At 34.6% G+C, this 19,541-nt stretch overlaps 5 protein-coding genes across 6 annotated transcripts; 4 read left to right on the forward strand and 1 right to left on the reverse strand.

Moving 5' to 3' along the window:
* Positions 1-919: 919 nt before the first annotated feature.
* On the forward strand, positions 920-2,288 carry LOC125046556 (heme-binding protein 2-like). The gene is made up of 5 exons (XM_047644344.1): positions 920-962; positions 1,073-1,132; positions 1,291-1,423; positions 1,722-1,902; positions 2,023-2,288. Exons 1-5 carry the CDS (start codon positions 927-929, stop codon positions 2,207-2,209), a joined length of 597 nt encoding a protein of 198 aa, XP_047500300.1. The 5' UTR covers positions 920-926; the 3' UTR covers positions 2,210-2,288.
* A 3,057-nt stretch (positions 2,289-5,345) lies between these two features.
* LOC125046540 (heme-binding protein 2-like) lies at positions 5,346-6,749 on the forward strand. 2 transcript variants are annotated; one of them, XM_047644329.1, is made up of 5 exons: positions 5,346-5,395; positions 5,555-5,614; positions 5,771-5,903; positions 6,179-6,359; positions 6,484-6,749. In XM_047644329.1, exons 1-5 carry the CDS (start codon positions 5,360-5,362, stop codon positions 6,668-6,670), a joined length of 597 nt encoding a protein of 198 aa, XP_047500285.1. In that variant the 5' UTR covers positions 5,346-5,359; the 3' UTR covers positions 6,671-6,749. The 2 variants fall into 2 exon arrangements, with proteins under 2 accessions (XP_047500285.1, XP_047500292.1); XM_047644336.1 differs by having other exon boundaries at positions 5,350-5,395; positions 5,564-5,614.
* A 3,163-nt stretch (positions 6,750-9,912) lies between these two features.
* LOC125046530 (heme-binding protein 2-like) lies at positions 9,913-11,385 on the forward strand. Its single transcript, XM_047644318.1, has 5 exons — positions 9,913-9,959; positions 10,142-10,201; positions 10,349-10,481; positions 10,804-10,984; positions 11,116-11,385. Exons 1-5 carry the CDS (start codon positions 9,924-9,926, stop codon positions 11,300-11,302), a joined length of 597 nt encoding a protein of 198 aa, XP_047500274.1. The 5' UTR covers positions 9,913-9,923; the 3' UTR covers positions 11,303-11,385.
* Positions 11,386-14,221: 2,836 nt separating this feature from the next.
* On the forward strand, positions 14,222-15,684 carry LOC125046574 (heme-binding protein 2-like). Its single transcript, XM_047644368.1, has 5 exons — positions 14,222-14,271; positions 14,454-14,513; positions 14,664-14,796; positions 15,119-15,299; positions 15,425-15,684. The coding sequence occupies exons 1-5, from the start codon at positions 14,236-14,238 to the stop codon at positions 15,600-15,602; spliced, it is 588 nt and encodes a 195-aa protein (XP_047500324.1). The 5' UTR covers positions 14,222-14,235; the 3' UTR covers positions 15,603-15,684.
* A 1,843-nt stretch (positions 15,685-17,527) lies between these two features.
* On the reverse strand, positions 17,528-18,802 carry LOC125046582 (heme-binding protein 2-like). The gene is made up of 5 exons (XM_047644380.1): positions 18,727-18,802; positions 18,525-18,584; positions 18,267-18,396; positions 17,976-18,156; positions 17,528-17,795 (listed from the first exon to the last, which is right to left on the reverse strand). The coding sequence occupies exons 1-5, from the start codon at positions 18,757-18,759 to the stop codon at positions 17,618-17,620; spliced, it is 582 nt and encodes a 193-aa protein (XP_047500336.1). The 5' UTR covers positions 18,760-18,802; the 3' UTR covers positions 17,528-17,617.
* Positions 18,803-19,541: the final 739 nt, after the last annotated feature.

Consider the following 19,541-nt stretch of genomic DNA (forward strand, 5'->3'; position numbering starts at 1 on the left):
ACACACACACACACGCACACACACACACACACACACACACACACACATATATACATGTGTGTGTGTGTACGTATGCGTGTTGGTATTATTCGTTCACACGCACACACACATACACACACATACACACATACATATATATACACACATTCATACATATGTGTGTGTGTGTGAATACATATATTCATAAATGAATTATATATTTATGTATATAAATAAATAAATATATATATATCACATTTATGTATGTATAAATATATAATTCATTTATGAATATATATATATATTCACATACACATATATATATTCACACACATATATATATGTGTATATATATATATATATATATATATATTCACACACACATATATATAAATGTGTATATATACATATATGTATATATGTGTATATATATGTATATGTGTGTGTATGTGTATGTGTGTGTATGTTTCAGGGAATACTACCCACATACATGTATATACATAAATATGTGTATATATATATTATATATACATACAAACATATATCATATATACACATATTTTTTCATAAATATATCACATATGTACATATATGTATATATATATGATATATACACATATATATGATATATATACATATATCTTATATGTATATTTATTATATATACATATATAATTATATATTTATATATACATACACATACATACATATACATATATATACTTATATAATGTTTATATATATACATATTGTGTATATATATTATTTATATATATAATGTGTCTATGTACAAAGTATAAAGGGTGTGGGTTTTACAACTTATAAAACAGCGTGGGAAACCTGCAATCTTCTCGTCTGCTTCCCTTATCGCCTTACATCAGAGTCTGGCCTATATAAGGCAGACCAGATACACGACCGCCACTTCCTTCTCAACTCACTCGCCAACCATGAGGTCCTTCGCCGCTCTTGCGCTCTTGGCTCAGGTGAGCTCATGCCAGCATATGGCTACATAGTGCAATTAAATGAAATTTACAATGGTATGCTCCGACCGGACTTTGTATAAAAAAGTAAAATCTGTTCTCTTGGTCCTCAGGTGTGCCAGCTCGCCCTGGCCATCGAAACGGCTCCTTATGACCTGGTTAACTCTGCTGAGGTAAGTAGTTCCTTCGAGTCTTATTTTTTTAACTACTAAATAATCTAATAACGGAATTGCTTGCTTCGTATTTTTCTTTTCTTTTTTTGTATTGGGATTTCGTTCCCATTAAAAACAATTTGTATAACAAGTAATAAAAGCCATGAGTCTGATTGCAGACGTACGAGGAGCGCGTGTACCCGGCGCAGAAGTGGGTCACCACATCCCATCTCTCCATCTCTCACCACGAAGCCACCAGTGACGTCATGTTCGGCAAGTTGTTCAACTACATCGACGGACAGAATGATGCAGGTAACATAACGTTGCAAATGCGAATAGTTGAATTATATGATTATTTCTAGAACCGGCACACACGTATATAAACATGTATATATATATATATATATATATATATATATATATATATATGTACAGACATGTATATATATGTATACATTTACTATGAGTGTAAAATTAATTACATAAATGAAGGTGAATGCGAAGCAGCTGTGCAAACTAGCAAGAAAGAGCAACAGAAAGAAGGATAGAGAGAGGCAGGGTGAGAATGACATTCCGAAATTTAAAAAGACATCTATCCGCTTTTGGACAGCTATGAAGATTGACATGACAGCCCCCGTGACCACGCTGGTCATCCCCGGAGAAGGACCCAACTGCGAGAACAACTTCACCATGAGCTTCTACGTCCCCGCCGCCCACCAAGACAACCCGCCCACGCCCACCAACCCTGACGTGTACATCGAAGACCGACCGGAACTGCACGTCTTCTCCAGGTAAATGGGCTACATGTTCCTTTTCCTTAACGTAGTTCATACGAAGGCATTTTCCTTTGCTCAATGAAAACTTGATCTGTGATCCAAACCCTGACATAATGAAAATGCATGGTTTTGTAGGAGGTTCCACGGGTTCGCCAACGACGAGGACTGGATCGTCAACGCCGCGCAGCTTCACGACGACCTGGTGGCAGCCGGCGAGGAGGGCGTCGACTTCCAGACCTACTACACTGTTGGCTACGACTCTCCCTTCGTTATAATCGGTCGTAACAATGAAGTTTGGTTCATGAAGAATGGCATGAATTGATTCTCTGTTTCTCTAGTGTCAACTTATTTATTATTTATTGGTATTATTAGATATATGCAAATAAATATACACTAATTTAGCAACAGTTTCCTTGTTTATCCCTATGAATGAGAATGAGACTAATAATGCATATCGTATCCAATTCATATGTAAATATGTTCAGAAAAATATAAATTTAAAAATCGTTCTACTTATGCTTTGTCTTGTCAACAAGGCAATACGGAGTAAAATTTGGTCTACCATCTCTACCCCTTATGAGATCCAGAAAAAAAGAAAAAAAATAGTTACAGTAATTTTGCATCCTATACACTGCTTGTTAGACTATTTACTTTTGACTGTTCATCGAACAAACAAGTATTGAAATAGAAAATTACTTCAGGTTTGTAATGACTGAAATGTTCACTGTTAAAACACTTATATACAGTTAATCAGACATATACATAACCATGCATATTTCTCCCTAAAAGCACCCTTGAATGAAATGTGTCCTGTGAGTCAGATCACGCAATATTCTGCTTGTAGCATAAAGAGAATCTGACCTTTTTTTTATTCTTTTTTTTACATTTTTGAAACAAATATCGGAATAAACGTTTGGTAAGCCAGCAATAATCTCCGTGTATTTTCAACCTGGATTACTTTTTAATATATTCTCGCAAATTCAAGAGAGTTAGTCCTCGAAGGTCGAACTCTGCGATGAATTATGGAGATATGTTCTTTACTATTTTTTTTTTTTCATTGTATTTTATTCTTTAAGGGTGCCATGAAATACTTTTGAAAAGTCCCTGGGTACACCCCCCCCCCCACACACACACATACATACACACGCCAACACCTGGCTATCAAGAACTTATCTTTTAAATGTTTATGAACTATTGCATGGGTTAAACCGTATCGCAATTAAAAAACTATTTCCGAAATATCAAGTCTTGTAAAGTTTAAATACTATTGCAATGCTGTTATTCGTTGTATCCTTCACTGCATTCTTTTAAGTGTAGACCTTATGCATTTTCGAAAATAAATGTCTAAGTGAATTGCAATTTAATAGAATTCGGACACAAGCCTTTATTGTGATCAATAGTTTGATGTATAATGTTATCAAAATTATGTATATTTCTTGTATTTAACCATTTATGCAAGCTTATGATTACATTTCTGTATATAGCTACACTTATCTCTTATCTCTGTGGTAAAATCCTTCAGTTCGTATTTCTTATCTCTGTTGTTGGACTGACCTAGGTTAATAACTTTAAATGTTAGCTAAAGCACTTACATAACGATTATATATATAAATTTATAAAAATATATATATAATTTATATACAGACAGACAGATAAATAGATAGATGTGTGAATATATATATGTATATATGTATATATATGCGCATATATATGTATATACATGCATATATATATATGCATATATATGTATATATATGCATATATATGTATATATATATGCATATACATATGTATATGTATATATTTGTATATATAAGTATATATATATGCATATATAAAAAAATATGTAGGTATATGCATATTCATAAATATATCTATATGCATACACCCACCCACACACATGTATGTATATATGTATATATATATATTAATTTCATATATACGTATGACATATTTTACATATCCAGCACATACATTACATATACATACATTTATATGTAATGCATATATACATACATATATACGTATGACATATTTTACATATACATACATTTATATGTAATGCATATATACATACATATATACGTATGACATATTTTACATATACATACATTTATATGTAATGCATATATACATACATATACATGTAACATATATTTATATATATATACATTTCTATATATATACATACATTTCTAGATATCGACCATCGACCTGCGTATGACCGTCAACTAATTGCATGACCTCTGCATGACCTGACACCGCTTTACTCTGACTGCGACGGACTAACAGGACTCGGAATACGCGGACGAGACATGGCGATTTGTTCGGGTTCGGGTCTCGGTCTGGTCGACTCTGAATGAGTTGTATGGGGAGTAAGGACGAGAGAGGAGAACGACCTCGGACGGACTTGTGGAAGGAGGCGACTATGGCTGGTCGGTGGTTGGCGGAGCCGGGTTGTGGTTACGATAATTTACCTTTTATGTAAGTTGACCTTATTCGTTATCCTGTATTGCAGTATAGGTTTATTTCAATATGATGTGTTGTGTGATTATATTTTTTGTGGATGAGGTGATTTTCGCACATTTTTGGTATCCGGTGATTGGTGTAAATACAAACGAATTATAAATTGGCTTTACACTGCCTACCTTTGCATACTTACATTACATAATTCTAAAATCGACAGTACTATAAAAAGGAAAGCTAAAAGGAAGTAATAAATCTATAATACAAATTATAGATTGAGCATATTGATGAGTGATTGTTAATGAGCAAATATAAACAAGGCAACAGAGGAGCTAGCATATGAATTAATGATTTGATAATCTTAATGAATAGCAGAGCTAAGACATAACAAGCATAACCCATGCACATCGAGTGGACTGTGGGCATATAATTAAAAGAAACAAAAGGATATTTGAAAAATTGTATGACGCTTGACACCAAATTACATTAACTGAAATTGGGTTCTGTTATGCGCCCTGTTCTGCAGCAACCGGTGTTATTGTTAATGAACGAAAGCTACGTAACAATATATACATGTATATACATATCATGTTATTCCTACAAATATGAATATATATATACGTATATATACATATATACATATCTATGCGTGTGTATGTTTATATATTCGGGCACATATATATGTGTGTACGCATAAATATGTACGTATAAAGTAATCATATATATATACATACAAATAAATATAAATATAGATATATAAAGAAATAGATAAATATATAAATATGGATATACGTATGTGCGAAATTATACTGTGTGTATGTATTATAGAAAATTGTCACTCATGTCTTCACATGAGGGAATGCGATGTGTTTTACCGCTTATAAAACAGCGTGGGAAATCTGCAATCTTCTCGTCTGCTTCCCTTATCGCCTTACATCAGAGGCTGGCCTATATAAGGCAGGCCAAATACACGACCGCCACTTCCTTCTCAACTCACTCGCCAACCATGAGGACCTTCGCCGCTCTTGCGCTCTTGGCTCAGGTGAGCTCATGTTATTGTTACTCATTTGTTTTCTTTAATGAAGAATGTCAATTGCATTGATATTCCGCTTAGACTGATACTGTTAATTCAATTCATATGGCTGCATAGTCCAATTAAATGAGATTTTAAAAAAGTGAAATCTGTTCTCTTGGTCCTCAGGTGTGCCAGCTCGCCCTGGCCATCGAAACGGCTCCTTATGACCTGGTTAACTCCGCTGAGGTAAGTAGTTCCTTCGAGTTTTAATGTTTTAACTACTAAATAATCTATCAACGGAATTGCTTGCTTCGTATCTTTCTTTGTTTTTTATATTGGGATTTCGTTCGTTTTAAAAACAATTTGTATAACAAGTAATAAAAGCCATGAGTCTGGTTGCAGACGTACGAGGAGCGCGTGTATCCGGCGCAGAAGTGGGTCACCACATCCCATCTCTCCATCTCTCACCACGAAGCCACCAATGACATCATGTTCGGCAAGTTGTTCAACTACATCGACGGACAGAATGATGCAGGTAACATAATGTTGCAATTCCGAATAGATGAATTATATGGTTATTTCTAGAACCGGCACACACACGTATATAAACATATTTATATGTATGTATACATTTACAATGAGTGTAAAAAACTGAAACAAATACACATACAGAGATAACTACATAAATGAAGGTGAATGCAAAGTAGCTATGCAAACTAGCAAGAAAGAGCAACAAAAAGAAGGATAGAGAGAGGCAGGGTGAGAATGACATCCCCATATTCAAAAATCGTTCTATCCGCTTTTGGACAGCCATGAAGATCGACATGACAGCACCCGTGACCACGCTGGTCATCCCCGGAGAAGGACCCAACTGCGAGAACAACTTCACCATGAGCTTCTACGTCCCAGCCGCCCACCAAGACAACCCGCCCACGCCCACCATCCCTGACGTGTACATCGAAGACCGACCGGAACTGCACGTCTTCTCCAGGTAACTTGAGCCTCACAATGTTCCTTTTCCTTAACGTAGTTCATACGAAGGTATGTTCCTTTACTCAGTGAAAACTTGATCTCTGATCCAAACCCTGACATAACGAAAATTTATTTTTTTGTAGGAGGTTCCACGGGTTCGCCAACGACGAGGACTGGATCGTCAACGCCGCGCAGCTTCACGACGACCTGGTGGCAGCCGGCGAGGAGGGCGTCGACTTCCAGACCTACTACACTGTTGGCTACGACTCTCCCTTCGTTATCGTCGGTCGTAACAACGAAGTCTGGTTCATGAAGAATGTCATGAATTGATTCTCTGTTTCTCTAGTGTCAACTTATTTATTATTTATTGGTATTATTAGATATATGCAAACAAATATACACTAATTTAGTAACGGTTTCTTTGCTTATCCCTATGAATAAGAATGAGACTAATAATGCATGTGTATGTAGAATATGTCTTACGTATATATGAATTTTATATATACATATATACAAATATATGTGTGTGTGGGTGTATGCAAATATATATATACTATTACTATTCAATATATTCTCGCAAATTCAAGAGAGATTGTACTCGAAGGTCGAACTCTCCGATGAATTGTGGAGGTATGTGCTATACCACAATTTTTTTTTTCCTCATTTATTCTTTAAAGGTGACATGAAATACATTTAAAAAGTCCCTGGTTACACCCCCTACCCCGACACCAACACCTGGCTATCAATAAATATGTTATCAAGAACCTATCTTTTAAAGGTTTATGAACTATTGCATCAAACTGTATTGTAATTAAAAAAAATTATTTCCGAAATATCAAGTTGATGCACTATTGCAATGCCTTTATTCGTTGTATCCTTAACTGCATTCTTTTAAGTGTAGACCTTATGCATTTTCGAAAATAAATGTGTAAATGAGTTGTAATTTAATAGAATTCGGACACAAGCCTTTATTGTGATCAGTAGTTTAATGTATAATGTTATCAGAAATTATATATATTTCGTGTATATAACCATTTATGCTAGCTTATCATTACATTTCTGTTTATAGCTACACTTATCTCTTATCTTTGTGGTAAAATCCTACAGTTCGTATTTCTTATATCTGTTGTTGGACTGACCTAGGTTAATAACTTTAAATGTTAGCTAAAGCACTTACATAACGATTATATATATAAATATATAAATATATATAAATATATAAATATATATAAATATATAAATATATATAAATATATAAATATATATAAATATATAAATATGTATAAATATATAAATATGTATAAATATATAAATATGTATAAATATATAAATATGTATAAATATATAAATATGTATAAATATATAAATATGTATAAATATATAAATATGTATAAATATATAAATATGTATAAATATATAAATATGTATAAATATATAAATATGTATAAATATATAAATATGTATAAATATATAAATATGTATAAATATATAAATATGTATAAATATATAAATATGTATAAATATATAAATATGTATAAATATATAAATATGTATAAATATATAAATATGTATAAATATATAAATATGTATAAATATATAAATATATAAATATATATAAATATATAAATATATATAAATATATAAATATATATGAATATATAAATATATATAAATATATAAATATATAAATATATATAAATATATAAATATATATAGATATATAAATATATATAAATATATAGATACAGATAGATAAATAGATAGGAGTGTGAGTATACATAAGTAAATATATATATATATATGCGCATATATGTATGCGTATATATATGTATATATATATATATATGCATATACATATTTATATGTATATATTTGTATAAATAAGTATATATATGAATATATAAAAATATATAGGTATATGCATATACATAAATATATATATATATATATATATATATATATATATGTACACACCCACACACACATATATATGTATATATAAAAATATATAGGTATATGCATATACATAAATATATATATATATATATATATATGTATACACCCACACACACATATATATATATGTATATATGTATATATAAATTTCATATATACGTATGACATATTTTACATACACATACATTTACATGTAATGCATATATACATATATATATATATATATATATATATATATATATATATATATATATGTAAAATATATTTATATACACACACTTACATCTCTCTCTATATATATACAAGTATACACACACATACATATATATATTATTACATGGGTAACCATCAACCATCGACCTGCGTATGTCCGTCAACTAATTGCATGACCTCTGCATGACCTGACACCGCTTCACTCCGACTGCGACGGACTAACGGGACTCGTAATACGCGGACGAGACATGGCGATTTGTTCGGGTTCGGGTCTCGGTCTGGTCGACTCCGAATGGGTTGTATGGGGAGTAGGGGCGAGGGAGGAGGAGAACGACCTCGGACGGACTTGTGGAAGGAGGTGACTATGGCTGGTCGGTGGTCGGAGGAGCCGGGTTGTGGTTACGATGATTTACCTTTTATGTTTGTAAGTTGACCTTATTCGTTATCTTGTATTGCAGTATAGGTTTCTTTCAATTTGAATATGATGTGTTGTGTTAATATATTTTTGCGGATGAGGGAATTTTCGTACATTTTTGTTATCCGGTGATTGGTGTAAATACGAATTAAATTGGCTTTACACTGCCTACCTTTGCATATTTACATTACATTACTCTAAAATCGACAGCTCTATAAAAAGGAAAGCTAAAAGGAAGTAATCAATCTATAATAGAAATATTAGATTGAGCATATTGATGAGTGATTGTTAATTAGCAAATATAAACAAGGCTAGAACAGAGGAGCTAGCATATGAATTAATGATTTGATAATCTTAATGAATAACAGAGCTAAGACATAACAAGCATAACCCATGCACGTCGAGTGGACTGTGGGCATATAATTAGAAGAAACAAAAGGATATTTGAAAAATTGTATGACGCTTGACACCAAATTACATTAACTTAAATTAGGTTCTGTTATGCGCCCTGTTCTGTAGCAACCAGTGTTATTCTTAATGAACGAAAGCTACGTAACAATATATATGTGTATATATACATATCATGTTATTCCTACAAATGTGAATATATATGTGTATATATACATATATATGCGTGTGTGTGTTTATATATTCTGGTACATATATATGTGTGTGTACGCATATATATGTACGAATAAAGTAATCATATATATATACATATATACAAATATAAATATATATATAAAGAAATATATATATAAATATATAAATATGGATATACGTATGTATGTGCGAAATTATACAGTATGTATGTATTATAGAAAAGTATCATTTATGTCTTCATATAAGTAAATGCGATGTATTTTACTGCTTATAAAACAGCGTGGGAAACCTGCAATCTTCTCGTCTGCTTCCCTTATCGCCTTACATCAGAGTCTGGCCTATATAAGGCAGACCAGATACACGACCGCCACTTCATTCTCAACTCACTCGCCAACCATGAGGACCTTCGCCGCTCTTGCGTTCTTGGCTCAGGTGAGCTCATGCCATCGTTACTCGCTGGTTTTCTTTCATGAAAAATGTCAATTGCATTGATATTCCGCTTAGACTGATACTGGTATTCATATGGTTGCATAGTGCAATTAAATGAGATTTACAATGGTATGCTCCGATCGGACTTTGTATAAAAAAGTGAAATCTGTTTTCTTGGTCCTCAGGTGTGCCAGCTCGCCCTGGCCATCGAATCGGCTCCTTATAACCTGATAAACTCTGCTGAGGTTAGTTTCTTCGAATCCTAATGACTTAATTTACCGATAAATTTCTTGATGTATGAATTGTCTGCTTCATGGAGCTTTTTTCCTGTTATAGCCTTTCTCACATGAAAAAATGATGTGTTATAACTAAAGCCAAGGGTCTGATTGCAGACGTACGAGGAGCGCGTGTACCCGGCGCAGAAGTGGGTCACCACATCCCATCTCTCCATCTCTCACCACGAAGCCACCAGTGACGTCATGTTCCGCATATTGTTCAACTACATCGACGGACAGAATGATGCAGGTAACATAATGATGCAAGTGTGACTATTTGGATTATATAGTTTTGTCGTATTAATTTTATTTCTGTAACACGCATGCACTTTTCCACACACACACACACACATATATATATATATGTATTCACACAAAACCCCACATATTCATATTTGCTTTATGTGAAAAATTAAACAAATAAATACGCATAGAGCTAAATATATAAATGAAGGTGATTGCAAAGTAGCTGAGCAAACTACAAAGAAAGAACAAGATAAATAAGGATAGAGAGAGGCAGGGTGAGAATGACATCCCCAAATTCAAAAATCGTTCTATCCGCTTTTGGACAGCCATGAAGATTGACATGACAGCCCCCGTGACCACGCTGGTCATCCCCGGAGAAGGACCCAACTGCGAGAACAACTTCACCATGAGCTTCTACGTCCCCGCCGCCCACCAGGACAACCCGCCCACGCCCACCAACCCTGACGTGTACATCGAAGACCGACCGGAACTGCACGTCTTCTCCAGGTAACTTGGGCCTCACAATGTTCCTTTTTCTTAACGTAGTTCATACGAAGGCATGTTCCTTTACTCAGTGAAAACTTAATCTGTGATCCAAACCCTGACATAATGAAAATGTATTTTTTTTTTTTTTTTAGGAGGTTCCACGGGTTCGCCAACGACGAGGACTGGATCGTCAACGCCGCGCAGCTTCACGACGACCTGGTGGCAGCCGGCGAGGAGGGCGTCGACTTCCAGACCTACTACACTGTTGGCTACGACTCTCCCTTCGTTATCGTCGGTCGCAACAACGAAGTCTGGTTCATGAAGAATGGCATGAATTGATTCTCTGTTTCTCTAGTGTCAACTTATTTATTATTTATTGGTATTATTAGATATACGCAAACAAATATACACTAATTTAGCAACGGTTTCCTTGTTTATCCCTATGAATAAGAATGAGACTAATAATGCATACCGTATCCAATTCATATGCAAATATGTTCAGAAAAATATAAATTTATAAATCGTTCTACTTATGCTTTGTCTTGTCAACAAGGCAATACGGAGTAAAATTTGGTCTACCATCTTGACCCCTTATGAGATCTAGAAAAAAAAAGTAATTTTGCATCCTATACACTGCTTATTAGACTATTTACTTTTGACTGTTCATCAAACAGACAAGCATTGAAATAGAAGATTACTTCAGGCTTGTAATGACTGAAATGTTCACTGTTAAAACACTTATATGCAGTTAATCAGATATATTCATAACCGTACATATTTCTCCCTAAAAGCACCCTTGAATGAAATGTATCATGTGAGTCAGATCACGCAACATTTTTTTTGTTTTTTTACATTTTTGAAACAAATATCGGAATAAACGTTTGGTAAGCCAGCAATAATCTCCGTGTATTTTCAACCTGGATTACTTTTCAATATATTCTCGCAAATTCAAGAGAGTTAGTCCTCGAAGGTCGAACTCTGCGATGAATTATGGAGATATGTTCTTTACTACATTTTTTTTTTTTTTTTTTTTTTTTTTTGTTCTTTAAGGGTGCCATGAAATACTTTTAAAAAGTCCCTGGGTACACCCCCCCCCCCCACACACACACACCAACACATGGCTATTAAGAACCATGTTATGAAGAACCTATTTTTTAAAGATTGCAATGTCTTTATTCGTTGTATCCTTAACTGCATTATTTAAAGTGTAGACCTTATGCATTTTCGAAAATAAATGTCTAAGTGAATTGCAATTTAATAGAATTCGGACACGAGCCTTTATTGTGATCAGTAGTTTAATGTATAATGTTATCAGAAATTATACATATTTCGTGTATATAACCATTTATGCTAGCTTATCATTACACTTCTGTTTATAGCTACGCTTATCTCTTATCTTTGTGGTAAAATCCTACAGTTCGTATTTCTTATCTCTGTTGTTGGACTGACCTAGGTTAATAACTTTAAATGTTAGCTAAAGCACTTATATAACGATTATATATATAAATATATAAATATATATAAATATATATAGCGACAGATAGATAAATAGATTGGTGTGTGAATATACATAAGTATATATGTACATATATGCGCATATATGTATGCGTATATATATGCATAGACATATGTATATGTATATATTTGTATATATAAGTATATATATGCATATATAAAAATACATAGGTATATGTATATACATAAATATATATATATATATATAAAAATACATAGGTATATGTATATACACACACACACATATATATATATATATATATATATATATATATATATATTTGCATACACCCACACACACATATATTTGTATATATGTATATATAAATTTCATATATACGTATGACATATTCTACATACACATACATTTACATGTAATGCATATATACATATAAAATATATTTATATATACATATACATTTCTATATATATACATATTCGTGTATATATATACAAGTATACACACACACATATATATATATATTATTACATGGCTACCCATCGACCTGCGTATGTCCGTCAACTAATTGCATGACCTCTGCATGACCTGACATCGGTTTACTCCGACTGCGACGGACTAACGGGACTAGGAATACGCGGACGAGACACCGGGATTGGTTCGGGTTCGGGTCTCGGTCTGGTCGACTCAGAATGGGTTGTATGGGGAGTAAGGACGAGGGAGGAGGAGAACGACCTCGGACGGACTTGTGGAAGGAGGTGTCTATGGCTGGTCGGTGGTTGGCGGAGCCGGGTTGCGGTTACGATAATTTACCTCTTATGTTTGTAAGTTGACCTTATTCGTTACCCTAGGAGTATTGTAGTATAGGTTTATTTCAATATGAATATGAGGTGTTGTGTGAATATATCTTTGCGGATGAGGTGATTTTCGTACATTTGTGTAATCCGGTGATTGGTGTAAAAACAAATTAATTATAAATTGGCTTTACACTGCCTACCTTTCCATACTTACATTACATTACTCTAAAATCGACAGTACTATAGAAAGGAAAGATAAAAGGAAGTAAATCTATAATATAAATTATAACGCGGATAATATACAAGCTGAGCATATTGATGAGTTATTGCTAATTAGCAAATATAACAAGGCTAGAACAGAGGAGCTATCATATGAATTAATGATTTGATAATCTTAATGAATAACAGAGCTAAGACATAACAAGCATAACCCATGCACGTCGAGTGGACTGTGGGCATATAATTAAAAGAAACAAAAGGATATTTGAAAAATTGTATGACGCTTGACACCAAATTACATTAACTTAAATTGGGTTCTGTTATGCGCCCTGTTCTGCAGCAACCGGTGTTATTGTTAATGAACGAAAGCTACGTAACAATATATATATATATATGTATATACATATCATGTTATTCCTACAAATATGGATATATATATATACATATGTATATATACATATATACATATATATGCCTGTGTGTGTGTGTGTGTTTATATATTCGGGTTCATATATATGTGTGTGTGCGCATATATATGTACGAATAAAGTAATCATATATATACATATATATGTGCGAAATTATACAGTATGTATGTATTATAGAAAAGTATCATTTATGTCTTCATATAAGTAAATGCGATGTATTTTACCGCTTATAAAACAGCGTGGGAAACCTGCAATCTTCTCGTTTGCTTCCCTTATCGCCTTACATCAGAGTCTGGCCTATATAAGGCAGACCAGATAAACGACCGCCACTTCCTTCTCAACTCACTCGCCAACCATGAGGACCTTCGCCGCTCTTGCGCTCTTGGCTCAGGTGAGCTCATGTTATTGTTACTCATTTGTTTTGTTTCATGAAAAATGTCAATTGCATTGATATTCCGCTTAGACTGATACTGGTATCCATATGGTTGCATAGTGCAATTAAATGAGATTTACAATGGTATGCTCCGACTGGATTTTGTATAAAAAAGTGAAATCTGTTCTCTTGGTCCTCAGGTGTGCCAGCTCGCCCTGGCCATCGAATCGGCTCCTTATAACCTGATTAACTCTGCTGAGGTAAGTAGTTTCTTCGAATCCTAATGACTTAATTTACCGATAAATTTATTGATGTTAGAATTGTCTGCTTCATAGAGCTTTTTCTTCTGTTGGAGTCTTTCTCACATGAAAAATGATGTGTTATAACTAAAGCCAAGGGTCTGATTGCAGACGTACGAGGAGCGCGTGTACCCGGCGCAGAAGTGGGTCACCACATCCCATCTCTCCATCTCTCACCACGAAGCCACCAGTGACGTCATGTTCCGCATATTGTTCAACTACATCGACGGACAGAATGATGCAGGTAACATTATGATGCAAGTGTGACTATTTGGATTATATGGTTTTGTCGTATTAATTTTATTTCTGTAACATGCATGCACTTTTCCACACACACACACATATATATATATATATATGTATTCACACAAAACCACACATATGCATATTTGCTTTATGTGAAAAATTAAACAAATAAATACGCATAGAGCTAAATATATAAATGAAGGTGACTGCAAAGTAGCTGTGCAAACTACAAAGAAAGAACAAGAGAAAGAAGGATAGAGAGAGGCAGGGTGAGAATGACATCCCCAAATTCAAAAACCGTTCTATCCGCTTTTGGACAGCCATGAAGATTGACATGACAGCCCCCGTGACCACGCTGGTCATCCCCGGAGAAGGACCCAACTGCGAGAACAACTTCACCATGAGCTTCTACGTCCCCGCCGCCCACCAAGACAACCCGCCCACGCCCACCAACCCTGACGTGTACATCGAAGACCGACCGGAATTGCACGTCTTCTCCAGGTAACTTGGGCCTCACAATGTTCCTTTTCCTTAACGTAGTTCATACGAAGGCATGTTCCTTTACTCAGTGAAAACTTGATCTGTGATCCAAACCCTGACATAATGAAAATGCATTTTTTTTGTAGGAGGTTCCACGGGTTCGCCAACGACGAGGACTGGATCGTCAACGCCGCGCAGCTTCACGACGACCTGGTGGCAGCCGGCGAGGAGGGCGTCGACTTCCAGACCTACTACACTGTTGGTTACGACTCCCCCTACGTTATCATCGGTCGCAACAACGAAGTCTGGTTCATGAAGAATTGATCCTCTTTTTCTCGTGTGTCAACTTATTTATTATTCATTAGTATTAATACGTATATACAAACATAAAGATACACTCACTGTATTTTTTTTTTTATTATTATCCCTGAAAAGAAAAGAAAGGTTAGCGTACCTCATTTAGTAATTTGTTTCACAACAGACAAGTAAAAGGTTACTTCACGGTTGTAAATATCCACAGAATACCTATATGCAGACATAATTATCACATTTCATTAGGCTTTCAGCACCCTTGCCTAATGAAATGTATCACACAATATTCCACAACAAAAGGGTTACTTTATATAGCAAAAAAAAAAAAAAAAAAAAAAAATCCGCAAATATCTGAATTCACGTTTGTTAATTAAGCGATAATCTCCCTGTATTTTTTTTTTTTTTTTTTTTTTTTTTGAACACTGGATTCCTTTCTTATATATTCTCATGAGACAAGATATTTAGCAGGTTAGAGCATAAAATTTCCGATGACTTATGGACAGATATATATATATTTACACTTTCCATTTTTATTTGTTTTATTTTTCAAGGATGGCATGGATTACGTAAATTTTCTAGAATTTTTCAATAATTTCCATGCTATCATTTAAAGGTGTATGAACTATTCCATGAGTTAAGCTGTACTGCAATTTAAAAAAGCATTTTCCAAAATATCAAGTCTTGTAAAGGTTATTACATTTATTTCCCTGACTGTAGCCGTTGTACTGAACAGTATTTTTTTTTTTTTTTTTTTTTTTTTTTAAGTTTAGACATGGTGCATTCCAGAAAATAAATGGTTACATGAATTGCAAATTAATATATTTAGGACATAGGCCTTTATTGTGATCAGTAGTTCAGTGTATAATGTTATCAGAAATTATACGTATTTAGTATATGTAACCATTTATGCAAATATATGATTGCATTCCTGTATGTAGCTACGCTTATCTCTTATCATTGTGGTAAAATCCTGCAGTTCGTATTTTTTATCTCTCTGTTGTTGAATTGATCTAGGGTAATGGCTTCTGATACAATTACATAACGATTATATAAATATTAATAACTAAATATATATATATAGAGAAAGAGAGATGTATGTGTGTGTGTGTGCGTATATGTGTATTCTCTCTCTATATCATATATATAAACACCCACATATATAGATATATCGATGTATATATTGTTATTGACAATTACGTGGCTGATCTAATATGATAGCTTTACATAGTTCAAGAATGCGTAATTCAAAGAAAAATATTTGGTAAGGGTGTCTAAAATCAGGCGCATATATTCTTACGTACCTGCACACACACACACACACACACACACACACACACACACACACACACACACACACACACACATACATAAAAACACTCACACTCACACTTACAATTACACTCAAACATGCTTATGCACACACACACATACTGTTACTCGCACACGGAGACATATTTGTAATATCTGAAATGTAATGCGTGTTACTGAAGAGAGGTGTGTCGAAAAGTAAATTGACATTAATCAGCATAACTGACGCAATTTAATGAGGAATTCATTAACTGATGAATCCCACAGGGCTTAACAAGCACGTAAACTCCATAATACAGAGTTGAAGAGGAATTAACATATTACCGAAACATTTCTCCAGATACTACAGAACTACGATGTAGTCAATAAAGTGAAATATGGAGATATAAATAGTTAGCAATATGCAATTATTTTAATTGCAGGTGTAGCTCATAGGGACCTACTTTCACGTACTACTCAGTTGATTGGTGTTTACTGTGTACGATAATTTCGCTGTTTTAATATCATTCAGGCACAGTCATCATCGTCCTTAGAGTCCATGCTAAGTAAAGTGTCCTCATTTACATTACATTGCATTGTAGTTAGTCCTTCATTAATCATTAGTGTAGAAGTCAGTAAACACGATGGTGTAACAGTAATAAATTTATTACAAAACTACTTTACAGATACGAGCACACACAAAAATGATAATATCATAGCGTTCCTGGTGATGAGTCCCCTCACTTCTTCATGAACCAAACTTCGTTGTCGCGGTCGACGATAACGAAGGGAGAGTCGTAGCCAACAGTGTAGTAGGTCTGGAAGTCGACGCCCTCCTCGCCGGCTGCCACCAGGTCGTCGTGAAGCTGCGCGGCGTTGACGATCCAGTCCTCGTCGTTGGCGAACCCGTGGAACCTCCTGCAACACATATATAGCTGTATTTGCTGACTAGGATATGAAGCAACAAACCAATATTGTACAGTCTTCCAGTATTGTCAGCCTCTCATTACAATGATTGGCAAATTTTATATTACACATTGGAGAATATTACACATATTGGACGTTGTATATTGTATATTGTATTTGTAGGTAACTTACCTGGAGAAGACGTGCAATTCCGGACGCTCTTCGATGTACACATCAGGGTTGGTGGGTTTTGGTGGATTGGCTTGGTGGACTGAAGGAATGTAGAAGCTTTCGGTAAAGTTGTTCTCGCAGTTGGGTCCTTCTCCGGGGATGACCAGCGTCGTCACGGGGGCTGTCATGTCGATCTTCATGCCTGTGACAGGATAACAAAGGGATGACTCTACACTGAAACACATGGTAAATATTTAGCACGTTAGAATGAGATTTATTGACCGTGACAGTCACCTGTTAAGCACAACTTACCTTCTTCATTCTGGCCGTCAATGTAGTCAAAGAGCCTGTAGAAGGTGATGCCGGTGGCCTCGTCGTGGGAGATAGAGAGAACGGATGTGGTGATCCATTTTTGCGCGGGATACACACGCTCCTCGTACGCCTGAAGCCAAATAATCAATGCCATCAACTAGACACAGTGCTGGTGTTACTTTTTAATTAGCTAAATTTACCTTAAGAAATAATATGAGACCACAATTTCCAACAAAAAACTACAAGTGGCTTACGCACCTCAGCCGAGTTAACGACGGTATACGGTGCCGACTCGATGGCGAGAGCAAGTTGACACACCTTTGTAAGAGTAATGCACATTTATAAATAAACCTTTTATCGATTACATTGTCCACAATAGCATTACATATTACTATGTGATGTACACTGGAATATAATAACAAAACCAAATAAAGAAGAATTCAGAAGCTGACAAACGTACCAGCAGCAGACCAAGAACCCGGAGTGTATCCATGTTTGAAAATTTGAAACGCAGCTGGAGTCAACTGGATAAAAACGTTTACTGTGTGGATGGAGCTGCATTGTCACTTTATATAGGAGCGAGAACAGCAGTGTGATGTAACCAATTAATATAAACAGGTGCAGCACACATTTTTTTTCTCAAGGTATGTAGTACGTAATCTATACTACTGTGATGTAAGTGATTGTATAATTTACCTTAAGATATTCGTTCACCCTCTTGCCCTTCATATTTACCTTAATCATAATATGCAAATTAATAATGTTGCTTCCCCTCCTGTCTTTAATCAGCTGGTACGAAATTTTACCTGGGCATTACCATTAAAAAAAAAAAAAAAGTTCCGGAATTGCCTGTGTGGTTTAATCATCTTACATGAAGTCAAGCTTCGCAGAGCCAATCTTTTCTCTTAGTTATTCATCAGTGCTTCTTGCTTGTGTTACTTTTTACCCCTTTTATAAATCTTTCTGGTCGTTCTCTTTCCGTCTGGTCTGAGGCGTTCATCTAGAGGGCTTTTTCACACCTCCTTATATGTCCATATGATCTCAGCCTAATCTCATCTTTCATTTACTTTCTCCATCTCATTTTTTTCTGTATTCATCATAGAGACAACCATTGGGTTTTCGTTTCTGCCTTTGCCAACTCTTACTCTTGTTTCACATTCGTTCATACTACTGTCTATGCACATTGCTTATTGTTTGTTTTTTTCTTGAACGTTCGTATCAACAACTTACGTTTTTTTTTGTTTTTTTTTCTGACCAGCCATTTTATATCACCTG

The sequence above is a fragment of the Penaeus chinensis genome, chromosome 4 (assembly GCF_019202785.1).
Source record: "Penaeus chinensis breed Huanghai No. 1 chromosome 4, ASM1920278v2, whole genome shotgun sequence".
In the NCBI taxonomy this organism is placed as follows: domain Eukaryota; kingdom Metazoa; phylum Arthropoda; class Malacostraca; order Decapoda; family Penaeidae; genus Penaeus; species Penaeus chinensis.

Bases quoted from the DNA above. Each gene is read 5' to 3' on its own strand.
- LOC125046556 (XM_047644344.1), top strand. From the start codon at position 927: ATGAGGTCCTTCGCCGCTCTTGCGCTCTTGGCTCAG. The intron at 963-1,072 runs GTGAGCTCATGC...CTTGGTCCTCAG, and splicing joins CTCTTGCGCTCTTGGCTCAG to GTGTGCCAGCTCGCCCTGGC. The intron at 1,424-1,721 runs GTAACATAACGT...GCTTTTGGACAG, and splicing joins CGACGGACAGAATGATGCAG to CTATGAAGATTGACATGACA.
- LOC125046540 (XM_047644329.1), top strand. From the start codon at position 5,360: ATGAGGACCTTCGCCGCTCTTGCGCTCTTGGCTCAG. The intron at 5,615-5,770 runs GTAAGTAGTTCC...GTCTGGTTGCAG, and splicing joins ACCTGGTTAACTCCGCTGAG to ACGTACGAGGAGCGCGTGTA. The intron at 6,360-6,483 runs GTAACTTGAGCC...ATTTTTTTGTAG, and splicing joins GAACTGCACGTCTTCTCCAG to GAGGTTCCACGGGTTCGCCA.
- LOC125046530 (XM_047644318.1), top strand. From the start codon at position 9,924: ATGAGGACCTTCGCCGCTCTTGCGTTCTTGGCTCAG. The intron at 9,960-10,141 runs GTGAGCTCATGC...CTTGGTCCTCAG, and splicing joins CTCTTGCGTTCTTGGCTCAG to GTGTGCCAGCTCGCCCTGGC. The intron at 10,985-11,115 runs GTAACTTGGGCC...TTTTTTTTTTAG, and splicing joins GAACTGCACGTCTTCTCCAG to GAGGTTCCACGGGTTCGCCA.
- LOC125046574 (XM_047644368.1), top strand. From the start codon at position 14,236: ATGAGGACCTTCGCCGCTCTTGCGCTCTTGGCTCAG. The intron at 14,514-14,663 runs GTAAGTAGTTTC...GTCTGATTGCAG, and splicing joins ACCTGATTAACTCTGCTGAG to ACGTACGAGGAGCGCGTGTA. The intron at 15,300-15,424 runs GTAACTTGGGCC...TTTTTTTTGTAG, and splicing joins GAATTGCACGTCTTCTCCAG to GAGGTTCCACGGGTTCGCCA.
- LOC125046582 (XM_047644380.1), bottom strand. From the start codon at position 18,759: ATGGATACACTCCGGGTTCTTGGTCTGCTGCTG. The intron at 18,585-18,726 runs GTACGTTTGTCA...ACTCTTACAAAG, and splicing joins GGGTTCTTGGTCTGCTGCTG to GTGTGTCAACTTGCTCTCGC. The intron at 17,796-17,975 runs GTAAGTTACCTA...TATGTGTTGCAG, and splicing joins GAATTGCACGTCTTCTCCAG to GAGGTTCCACGGGTTCGCCA.